Source organism: Anabas testudineus, chromosome 22, assembly GCF_900324465.2.
Source record: "Anabas testudineus chromosome 22, fAnaTes1.2, whole genome shotgun sequence".
In the NCBI taxonomy this organism is placed as follows: Eukaryota; Metazoa; Chordata; class Actinopteri; order Anabantiformes; family Anabantidae; genus Anabas; species Anabas testudineus.
The window spans coordinates 15,316,372-15,328,645 of record NC_046630.1 but is presented as its reverse complement, the minus strand read 5'-3'; the positions used below and the strand labels follow the sequence as shown (position 1 = coordinate 15,328,645).

The following is a 12,274-nucleotide window of genomic DNA, read 5'->3' as shown; positions in this document are numbered from 1 at the left end:
GCTAGCACACACCTTGAGTGCTCAAATACCTATTGGTGACCTCCATTGCAAGTGTGATTAGTATAATTAATAACTATTCACTAGTTGGAATAACTTCCTTAATGGAATAGGGAATTTACTTCAGAAATGTAAACTTAAGGTAAATTGCATTTTTGTAATCTTGTTATATTGTCTTATGAATTAAATTTGCAGAATAATTTTAGTCAGCTAGTTAATTATAATGGTAGAGAAATTTACAGCAAATCTACATGTATCATTCTTAGGCCAGATATCTAATAACTATTATATGGTGTTGAAGATTGTTTAATGTTGTAATTAAACCATATAAGTTAAATCAACATGTTCAGAAGACCTTACCAAGGTTTAACTCAAGATTATGGTATTTTATCCCAGTTAATCCCAGAGTTTCAAGCAACATTATTTTTACATTCTTATGTAGAGATACTTGCTCAATGTGGGCATTTTGCTGTATTGTAAACATGATCATATTTATTTATGATTTTTAATCAGTTGTTGACATGCAATAATTTATTTTGATGCATATTCAGACTGCACTATGCAGTGCCATCAGAGAGATTCAAATTGTATATTTTAGGCTATTCGATTATCCCTGTAGTGCATACACTGTAGGTAATGGGTCAAAGCTATCGAGCCATGCAGCTGGCATGGGTGTGAAAGAATGACATGGCCTTAGATGAAAGAATTGACCTATCATCTAATTACAATGCTGTCTTTCTAAAGCACCCTAATTACAGACATCTGTGCAGCTGTATGGCATTCATTCCTTTGCCACTCTGACCAAAACTGGCAGGGGAAGATTCAGTTAAAGCAACACTGTCTATCACTTATTTACTGTTCAGAAAAGGTACAGTCAATATTTGTGAAAGAAGTCTCTGATAAAAATGCTGGATTTGTGCTACCACCATGTTTTAAAGGAAATATATACAGTAAAAAGTGACAGTGTGAATTTCTTTTTTTGATTTGTGTTTATTTTCCCTCTGTAATGTCTAGATTGTTATTCAAAAAATAATACTGTTTATTTCATCTTACAATTTTAATTAAAATATAGAAGATTGAAAGGAGAGCAAATACATTGCATTTGTATGGTCATATCAATAGATAGTTTCAAATGTATTTTCTTTACTTTCTGTACTTTGTTGTGTCATGCCTTTGTCCAGCTTGCAATCATTGCAATGCAGCTGGGCTCCAGGTAATTGCCAGGCTGAAAGATTAGATAGTATTTCTTCAGATTGTGGCAATTTAGTGATCATTTGGTTGTTGTTTTATGATAGACACATAATATAGCAACTGAGCCAAAATAAATTAGCTACAAATGTGATTCTGAAGTTAAGCTATAAGTTATTTGTATTTGCTTGGAGATTTTTAGTTCTTTATTAAACTAAATAACTTTATACTATTATATGGTTTTCTCTTGTCAGTCACATTGGTAGTCATTTGGAGTTTAAAATGCTGACTTATGTTTACACCGTCCTAAGGCAGAGTTACTAAGGCAGTGGTTTGTCCATGTGTGAGAACAGCTGATCAAGAGTTCCACTACTCAGGGATGTTCCCCAGAGGACACATAAGTAGACAGGATGAAACCTACAAATCGGAGTTATTACCTTCATCATCTAACCAACAAGACCTTCAGACAAAGAGATCACAGAGCCCTAAAGTGGGGCAAAGCTTGCATAGATCACTGCAGAAATGCCTGCACTGTCCAGATGACAACTTTCTTCCGGACCTCTCATCAGTGGATGGTGCTTGCAGTAAAGCAGACTTCACCCCATATGGGGAAAACGGCAATTCTCATTGCCAGGATGAAACTGTGGTTCAAGAGGATAACACACCCAGGCTCATTGAAAGAACCAAAAATGAAGAAGAGGAGAAAACGATGGAGCATGAAGGTGCTGATCATGACTCTAGTAACATAGTGGAAAATATTCTGAAAGAGCTGAAAGGCATCAACAAGATTCAGGAAGAAATTTCGGATCTGCGACAATACCTAACATCTGTACGAGGCTCAGTGGATGAAGTCTCTTGTTGTGTTGATGCAGTCCTCAGTGAAATAGGTGAGCTGTATTCTGGGGCTTCAGCTGCACCTTATACAAGTCCTATTTCTCAGATGCCCCGTGTCAGGCAAGGAAGCCTGGGTAGACAAAATGCAGTCACTTGTTTTCATGGGAGAGACACCGGTCAGTTCAGTTGTGAAGAATGTGGAAAAGATTTAGCATGTGTACCATCTCACAGATCACCCGAACACTTATGCTCTAATAAAGTCACTCTCCAATCAAACCAGGAAACAGACGAACACAATCAAGAGCAGAAGTCAAACATGCATAGGCACATGAAATCAGGGCCTACAAAACCTGACTTGTATCTAGAGCTTCATCTTGATAATGACTACCACAGCACCAGCTCTTTGTCATCTTGTCAAAGTTTCAACTGTCCAGGGGCACGCTTTCTTTCTGGTGACACTGAGTTAGACCGTTGGCTTTCTGTTGATATGCAGCATTGTATTAGTGGAGAAGACTGGCATGAGGATGACCTCTGTTCTTGTGTAAATAGTGCAGAAACACTAGAGAATTGTCTAGGTGTTTGGAATAAGTGTGGCACAGAGGAAACACAAAGCAGCACACCAGGTAATTCTTCACATAATAGTTCTGAGCACCTCTCTTTGCTGTTTGGACAGCATTACAACTCTCCTTCCAGTTCTTCAAGTATGGTGGATTGCAGGCCTCTCAAATTACAAACTGAAAAAGAAAACCCAGAATGTGACTGTGCTACAAACTGTCCATATTCACGCAGTTCAGGTTATCACACTGTGGATGCTTGTGCAAATGAACTTGACAGTGGACCCTCCAGAAGCCTCAGCTGCTCCACTGTCCTGTTAACAGATTGTGATGATAGTTACATTGAGCAACATTCAATGGGTGATGATTGTCCATCTTCTGGTGACACTCTTGATTTTGGATCAGCTGACAGTTTGGACAAGGAGTGGACAGATCCCAGCATCTCTAAGGATGAAGCAGAAGGATCTTCACAGGAGTCACAGGAGTCTCCTGACATTGATTCTCAGGGCACACCCAAGATGCACACTGTGGGTTTTGATGTAAAAACCTTTAGCAAGGCTGTTGTGTCTTTCAAGTCAGCTTTAAAAGGGGCTTTAAAAAAGTTGGAAGGATCCAACCCTGAAGGTGTTGAAGATGATAGTGGATCTGAGGCTTCTGCATCCCCTGTCAGGCAAACCTGGGAACCCAAGGACAAGCAAAGCAGTACAGAGTACATAGATTGCGAAGTTAGTCTGACAGAGAATCACACTCAATTTGGAAGTCCAAAGAAAGACAGCAAGGCTTCTGTCTATGTAGGTTGTAATGACAATCCTGAGAACCTGCCATGCAGTCGTCAAGCATCCCCACATTCTCTCCACACCCCTGCTAAGTATCCCTCTGTAGAGGTATCTAAGAGCAAAGAAGAATGCGCAACTAATACGGATCTCTCAAAATTTGCCCATAGTCCTCCAAGGCAGAATGAGAGACCATTGGGTCCAGTGCTCACTACAGATGAGGTGGGGTTAAGTCCAATTAGGGAAAACCACATTCTTGATGAGTTTGGCCAAGGGAAGCCTATTGATGCCAGCCACAGAGAGCGTATTGCTAATTTTCAGCGCATTCTGAGGGAAAAGAGACAAACGCATCATAGACTGTCCAAATCTGCTCAAGGGTCCCAGGGCTCTCACGGCTCTCAAGGGTCTCAGGGATCACAGTCTCAAGACGAGTTCATACCAGGTATTTTTAAGGATGCTTTTAGATAAAGTAATACATTTGTCTCAAATTGGGTAACAGTCCAATTAAATGCAAATCTGCACTATACAATTATCTTGTAGAAATATCTACTTCTACGAATTCATATAGAGCATAATATTTATTGATCAATACTTGATGTGAAAAGCAATAATTGATTTGTTGTCTCTCATTAACACTGTTCTGCAAAGATGCTCAAATGTGTTTGTAGTATTTCCACATGATTTCTAATTATTCTGTGATTTATTTTTTCCTTTGCAGAGTATGGGAGAGAAGATAATCAGGTTACTCATATAACATTAGCTCCATATTTAAGTTTGTTTATTTATTTTTTAGATTGACACTTTCACTCATTTTCTCCCTTCTTTATTTTTATCAATTTCCAGTGCTTGTGTGCATGCAAGATTATCATATAGGTAGATATTTATATAATGAAAACATACTCAGTTTGACTGTTAGATAACTTCAGGTATACTGTAAAATAAATACTTTATTATTGCTCTATTCTTGTTGTTGCTTTAGAGTATGATTACCATCAGTATTACATAGTATAAGTGCATTTGTGTTACGTTTTCCCCAGTTTGTAAACACTATTAGAAACTCATAGTTCCAAGTTAATATTTTGATGGTTTGTGAATGCCTAACTAAAGTCTGCTTGCTAGTTATCTAGTTTGTCTCTTAAAGCAGTTAAAGCATCAGATTTATTTAAATAAATCTTCTTTGCATCTTGACTTGTAAATTACAATATATTATTGAATTTTGTTGTTTCCACAAAATATTTCACATGATGTCTTATGCAATTGAATTATGTTGCAGTATTTTCTGTTCTAAAACCATCATCACTTTCATTTGACTTTGCATGTTCTGTAACATCAGAGAGGTGAAACTCAACCAAATTTAACTTCCTATTGTCTCTGTCTTCCTTTAATTTTCTGCTATATTATAAGTATTTTAAATTGTCACCTTTTTAATCTTGTAGGTTCGAGATGAAGAAGAACCACATGCTAGACAGGCTTGGGTCAAACCAGGGTAAGTTGTAATTAACGCCTGCAGACGGTTTGCTGGACATTTTTGTGACATTTTAATAAATAACTTGACCGGCAGCAATATGTATCATTTAAATTCCTGTATGGCTACGTCATAGATGTACAATGTTGTGATTGTTATGTGAGGCCTTTTTATTCACTTTGGTACTATTTTCCTTGGTGCACAGAGGAGGATCTGGTCTGTATGGAATTGATAGCATGCCAGACCTGCGTAAGAAGAAGCCTATTCCCTTGGTCAGCGATGTGGTCAGTACTAATCTGTAATTTCTATGCTATATGTACAGTACAGTATGACATGCATTGACGTGTTTGTGTTCTTTCTTTGTGGGCACATGTCTTTCTATTTTTGAGACCACTACAGACATTATAGTTGTTATTTCACCTTTAGGCAGAATTTGGGATGAGATTGTTATCAACAAATGGAGATAAATATGAAATCAGACTGCTAATTTCTCTCTCCCTCCTTTTTTAAACCTCAAACTATTTCCCACAACTCTCTTGAATGCATTCACTCTCCTTGGTCAGGCTATGGTAAGTTAATAGAACCCAGATGCCACTCCCTTTCCTACTTAAGTACAAAATATCAATTAGGACGGATAAAATGGTAATTACCTCAAACATGTATCGCTATAGCATGTTTATGTGTTTGATCGCAGACCTCTTGTTTAACACAAATTATAACATTTGCATGATTCGTCATAAATAGCTTTTCTTCCTACTTCATATTATCATTAAAATTAATAGTCAAGAAATCTTTCTTTTCCCTTTTGGTTTGGATTTTCTTATGTGCTGAACTATGGCAGTCAACAAAGTACATATGTATTAAATATATTACTAACACAAAATTTAATAGTGTTGATTTTTATTTTTTGCATTGGTATATCCTTCTCCTTTTCACTAGTTTTGTGAAACTAATAATACTCACATGGGTTTTTAAGTCATTTGGATTGAATTCGCATTGGCAGAAACATAACCCTACTCACCACCTTTATAACGCTCCTGGCAACCTTTTTAAACTATACTGAATTTCATACTTCATAGTTTTATTTTGGAGGTGTGCTTGGTTGTGGTCGCTATATGCGTTTATTGAATATAAAAAATAAATCATTTTTTCAACTGTTGTTTAGGCCCTTGTCCAAGCCAGGAAGGCGGGGATTGCATCTGCTATGGCTGCAAGGTCCTCAATCAAGGATGAGGAGCTGGTGAATATAAGACTTATATTTTTTGTTGTCTTTAAAGGTTGATAATATCATCATTTACACAACAAAAAGTATGCATTTAAAGTGTATTTTTCTTTTATGATGCCCCTGTGTATTAGCAAGTGAAAAACTTTCTCCCTTCTGCAGAAAAACCATGTCTACAAGAAGACCCTACAGGCTCTTATCTACCCTATATCTTGCACTACACCACATAACTTTGAAGTGTGGACTGCCACTACACCAACATATTGCTATGAGTGCGAGGGGCTGTTGTGGGGAATTGCCCGCCAAGGCATGCGTTGCTCTGAGTGTGGGGTGAAATGCCATGAGAAGTGCCAAGAATTGCTGAATGCTGACTGTTTACAGCGTGAGTACTGCCCAGAAAATATTTAACAGAAGTTGTCAGGTTCTGAGCTCAACTCTGAAGTGTCCATACTGCTACTACAACAGACATTTCAATTGATTCTAAATCCATGGACTTTTTTGTTAAATGATTAGGTGCTGCAGAGAAGAGCTCTAAGCATGGAGCTGAAGACCGAACTCAGAATATCATTATGGCCATGAAGGACAGAATGAAGATCAGAGAAAGGAACAAACCAGAAATCTTTGAACTTATCAGAGAAGTGTTTGTTATCAGCAAAGCCATTCATGCACAGCAGATGAAGACTATTAAACAGAGCGTACTAGATGGGACTTCCAAGTGGTCAGCAAAGATTACCATCACAGGTATGCCTCGCAGTTCATTCAACCACATTGTTTTTTATTGAAACTGCACCTTTTAAGCATCAAAAGTACAAGTACAAGTTGTGATCCGCTTATGTACTCATATGTCTTCCTGGTGTCTTTGTTTCACCATCATGTTAGTTGTTTGTGCCCAAGGACTTCAGGCTAAAGACAAGACAGGATCCAGTGATCCATATGTCACTGTTCAGGTGGGAAAGACCAAGAAGAGAACTAAAACCATTTATGGAAACCTTAATCCTGTCTGGGAGGAAAAGTTCCACTTGTAAGTCGCCCACATTTCCTGGTTGTATGACGACCATATGTAAAATGTAAAACTTTACTTGTAAACTTCTTTTCAATGTGAGTACCGCTATTATGTGCTATGCAATAGTTTTGTAATCGCATTTTCAAAAAACAATATATTTTCTTTGAAATTTTAACCAGTATCACATTATTCTCAAGTTTGTAAATGTTATTTTTTAGCGAGTGCCACAATTCCTCAGACCGAATCAAAGTCTCAAGTTTGTAAATGTTATTTTTTAGCGAGTGCCACAATTCCTCAGACCGAATCAAAGTCCGCGTATGGGACGAGGATGATGACATCAAGTCAAGAGTGAAGCAGCGTCTAAAGAGGGAATCGGATGATTTCCTTGGCCAGAGCATTATTGAAGTTCGAACACTGAGCGGAGAAATGGACGTCTGGTACAACCTTGGTCAGTATGCTGTCTTGTCGTGTTTAAAGGCTCTTTGAAAAATACTGAATATTTACAGAGGAGCAATGTCTAAACTCCATGTCTATGAATATAGACATTCAGTTTAGACTGTGTCGATCTAAACATGCTTTGTAAGTCATCTGAAATTAAATTCTGATATTCTCATTTTATATATACACAGATTAGCAATCTGGTTGTTTTAATATTGTAGTGGACAGGGGTCAGCATGGGGAAAGGTGTGATAAAATACATTATGTGCATTAATAATAATTATCAGTTAGCTAGTCAAAGTTCCTACAGTATGCTGACCCCTGTCTGGTCCTGTCCCAGGTTGTTTTTTTGTTGTGCCTGATCAGTATATGTTTATTTGAATGCTTATCATTAATGTGAGTCATTGACATTATTTTTATGCTGTGGAATCATATGATCTGATTATGATTTGTTTTGATTGTTTTTTGCTGTATGATTATAAAAATCATACCGCATACTTCATCTAAAAATTCTGTCACCTGGAAATGCAGCCATTCTTTTAACTTCATTACTTATGTCTGTTTTGCGTTGAGCGATGTGTTTAACAAGGTGCACTAAAGCCCACGTTATAGATAGTAGAGTTTACATGCACTTAAGGAACCCGGTTAGTGGAAGTGGACTTATTTCACAAGCATGGCTCACAGGTCTTAACTGTATACCGACAATTATATATTTATGTATTTATTTTGCTGTATGTAGCTAAAGAGTGATGGGTACAGGCGGAAAGATTAGAGAGAGACGGAGCTATTACACAGTACCAACAGTATAGTTAAAAGAAAAAAACCAAGGCACTTGAAAACTCGGCACTTGGTAGTTTCCTGTTTAGTCTGACTTTAGTTTGACTTTGCAGCATCCCTTCATAATGATATTTGCCTTATTCAGGCATTGTTAGAATTGTCTAGATTGTCTTTGGAGGCTGACAAGCTGCTCTTGCTGTCAGACATTGGGCTTGTGCTGCTGTGCATGCTCAGAAATGTAAATGCCTCATATAAAAAATTACACTATTATCACATAAGCATTTATAGTGGTGTTATCTTTTAATATGGCAAATGATCTTTTTTTTTCCAAATTTAATTTTGTTTATGCTGTTGTAGGAAGAAATTCCACTTAAACCAGTCCCTTATGCTGTTTTTGAAGGGCTGGTTACATTGCTTGAATAAAGGGAGATTGGATGTATCTCAGGATAAAATGTATAAAATAAATTCTCATTTATAATAAAGCAGATAAACTGCAAGATATTTAGAATGATATCTCTGAATTACGAGCTTGGCATCTGTGTTGTGTTGCCAGATGTTGTCAAATTGCTTTTATCCAAATCTGTTGATCTATAAATGCTACCCAGAAGTTGATTAATAGAAGTAACCACCCTATGCATCATGGTATATTACTCTGAGCTCTGTCCTTTAAAAATACTCCGCATTTCCACATCCATATTGTATGTTGAACTGAGGTCTTCAGTTTATAAGCACAGAGTGTTTCTACTTGATTGAAGTGAAATTGATTTCACTATGGTAGTAATAAATATGCCACTGAGACCTCATGGCATTGAATATGAATGTACCCATGAATCTGCTGTTGTTTATAGAATAGAAAGTGCTTAATGGAATATTCTCCTTCTGATAATATGAACAAAATGTGGCTAAGATTAATTAGGAATTAGAATTTCAAACTAAGTCATTTGATATTAATCCATTTCAGACATTTTGGTCTCTGTCATCTGCTTCTCCGTTCCCAGCCTCCCTTACTCGTCCCCTGTCTTCTCTTGATATGTGATTATCAAATAGCAGCACTCCAGTCGGAAATCGACCACTCTGTCGACATGTACAAATTACCCCTAACGATGTGCCTGTCAGGGCAAATAGCAGGGGTGAGCAGCCAAGTACTCCACCTCCAGAGAAGCTCTAGCTCAAGTGTCTGTGGTGATAAGGCACAGATTCATACAGCCCACTGCCATTGTCTCTCTCACTATCAGCTGGAGGACTTCTATTAGCGTTGTCGTCGTTGCCCTGCCATCAAACTGTAGAAGCCCCTTACAATAGAACTGCCATGTTAGTAGTCTGTAATTAGTGTTGTGTTAACAGACCTGGTTTCATGTGCCTCTGTGTCACAGATTTAGATTGGAGTTATGAATCAAGAACGTGCAGATACTTATGTGCTTGTGTGATCATGTAACCACATCTCAGTATTTGTGTTAAATTACAGAGAAGAGAACCGACAAATCAGCAGTGTCAGGTGCCATCCGCCTCCAAATAAACGTGGAGATCAAAGGAGAGGAGAAAGTAGCTCCATATCATGTGCAGTACACCTGTTTGCATGAGGTATTAGTCGGATTTGTTTGAATGTATTCACTACCAAAAAAAACATCACCCTACTGAAAGGTTTTAACCCATTTGTATACTAAACATATACTGATAAAGTACTGTTTTCCTTCACATGTGTGACTTTAACACATTGTTTCTGTTTATTACAGAATCTTTTCCACCATTCAACCGATATGCTTGGCCAGGGTGTGGTGAAAATCCCAGAGGCTCGTGGAGACGATGCATGGAAAGTTTACTTTGACGATGTGGCACAGGAAATAGTGGATGAGTTTGCCATGCGCTATGGGATAGAGTCCATCTACCAGGCCATGACGTGAGTCTCAGATATGACAGGGAACATATACACTGTCCCCTTACTGCTGTCTCTTCATCCCCACTCCTCCTTGTCCTGTCTTTCTGCATTTTTTTTCCTCATACCAAAGTGCTTCTCTTCGCTATTGTCATTCCTCATTGGCCTCCAAATGAAAGAAAGTCGATTATAAATGGACTGAGGATGGATTTGTCTCCATGAAATGTCATGCACCATACAGATGCCTGTTAGCTCCACTCATCATTCACAGAAAGCGCACTCTAGTGGGCCATACGTCAGCCTAAACGTGCCAGCTACCTAATTGGAAGATGAAATGTCCCGTCCTAATAGACATCATTAAGTAAAAACAAGACCCTTGAGAGGACATAGGCTGACCAAATAAAGCCTTAGCTATTCATGCTGTTCACTTGTGTTGCTTTGCCAAAGCCTCTTCTCCATGAAATGTCTTTGTAAGTGTGAACAGGTACAAATGAGACAAAAGTAAGCCTTGCATCCTAGATCTTTACCAAATTCAGTTTCTGCTTTTCTTTTACAGGCACTTTGCATGTCTGTCATCAAAGTATATGTGTCCTGGTGTTCCTGCAGTGATGAGCACCTTGCTGGCTAATATCAATGCCTTCTACGCCCACACAACTGCCTCTACCAATGTGTCTGCCTCTGACCGCTTTGCTGCCTCCAATTTTGGGGTTGGTATTACTGTAACACCTGCAAACACAAGCATTTTCTGTTAACATGTAATACATATACTGTCATTATTTATTTATTTCTTCTCTTTACTACGCAGAAAGAGCGTTTTGTCAAGCTCTTAGACCAGCTACACAATTCCTTGCGCATTGACCTCTCAACATACAGGGTAACATTATGATTGTTCTTCAATAAAACTATTACCAATATTGCTGCCTTGACATTGACATATAGCTTCAGAATTGCTGATAATGTTATATGATAATAATGATAATGTTTTATTTATGAGTGTTTACACATATTAACCTAAAAAAGCTATTAATGTAAAATATTTGTCAAATCAAAACATTTCCAAAAGTTACTTTTTGTCATGTTGCACCATGTTAAATTTTTTTGAAACATTTTCTGATGATCACTGTAGTATAAAATATTTTTATGTTGAACGCAAAGCTTATCTTCATGTCTTACTGACATTGTAATGTTATTGTAAACATATTTTTGTCCTGTAGAACCACTTCCCTGCCAGCAGTAAGGATCGCCTGCAGGATTTGAAATCCACTGTGGACCTTCTAACCAGTATCACCTTCTTTAGGATGAAGGTAGCACGATTTGTTATTTATTGGAACTGTGTCTTTCCTATAGTTTTCTGTAGATCTTCTTTAACGTGGCGATTTTTAAGAACAAAGATGATGTGCAGAGCTGTGGCAACTACGGAGGAATAAAGCTGATCATGACGAAGCAGAGTAATGGAGGTTGGCCAGAATAACAGAATATGTTATATATGCCAGGCAGGAGGTCTAGAGGAAGACTAAAGAGGAGATTTATGGATGTAGTGAGAGAGGACATGAAGTTAGTTGATGTGAGAGAAGAGGGGTTAAAAAGAGGCAGATGATTTTCTGTGGTGACCCCTGAAAGGAAAAGTAGAAGTCTTTTCTATAGTTGCCGTCAACAGGATCACAAAAACTGGTTGATTTTTATATGCCATAGCTTGGCAGTAAGGTCACTACATAATTAATAGGATGCACAGTATTCTGTTTAACAAGCTGATTAAAGTGCAAGTTAGGGTTTGAAGTCATTCACTGCCAGTGTTTCTATCTTCATGTGTTGACCAGGTCCAGGAATTACAGTCTCCTCCCAGAGCCAGCCAGGTTGTGCGGGACTGTGTTAAGGCGTGTCTCAACTCTACGTATGACTACATCTTTGATAACTGCCACGAACTGTACAGCAGACAGTACCAACCTGTGGACACAGTGAGCTACATAATAATTATCCAACTAACACAATGTCCATCAGCAAGACCCAAAACAATGTTAGCCCAAAGACATGTCTAGATAAGATAAGATAAACCTTTATTTGTCCCACAGTGGGGAAATTTCAATGTTATAACTAACTAAAAACTAGCCTACTGTAAACAGTCCATGTTAACTTGAATTTAACCTTGTATT

The 12,274-nt window shown here is 37.9% G+C and overlaps 1 protein-coding gene across 2 annotated transcripts in view; it reads left to right on the top strand.

The window, feature by feature from the left end:
• LOC113147915 (protein unc-13 homolog B) overlaps positions 1-12,274 on the top strand; it is a 50,538-nt gene that overhangs the window by 25,958 nt on the left and 12,306 nt on the right. The window contains exons 10-23 of one of the 2 annotated variants that reach the window (XM_026339242.2): positions 4,783-4,832; positions 5,017-5,095; positions 5,375-5,380; positions 5,977-6,051; positions 6,196-6,415; positions 6,547-6,774; positions 6,913-7,054; positions 7,315-7,484; positions 9,717-9,832; positions 9,985-10,148; positions 10,681-10,831; positions 10,930-10,998; positions 11,339-11,428; positions 11,942-12,079. In XM_026339242.2, coding sequence (XP_026195027.1) covers positions 4,783-4,832; positions 5,017-5,095; positions 5,375-5,380; positions 5,977-6,051; positions 6,196-6,415; positions 6,547-6,774; positions 6,913-7,054; positions 7,315-7,484; positions 9,717-9,832; positions 9,985-10,148; positions 10,681-10,831; positions 10,930-10,998; positions 11,339-11,428; positions 11,942-12,079 — 1,698 coding nt within the window. The remainder of the gene's footprint in view (positions 1-4,782; positions 4,833-5,016; positions 5,096-5,374; positions 5,381-5,976; positions 6,052-6,195; positions 6,416-6,546; positions 6,775-6,912; positions 7,055-7,314; positions 7,485-9,716; positions 9,833-9,984; positions 10,149-10,680; positions 10,832-10,929; positions 10,999-11,338; positions 11,429-11,941; positions 12,080-12,274) is intronic. The other variant, XM_033325834.1, reaches the window with a different exon arrangement.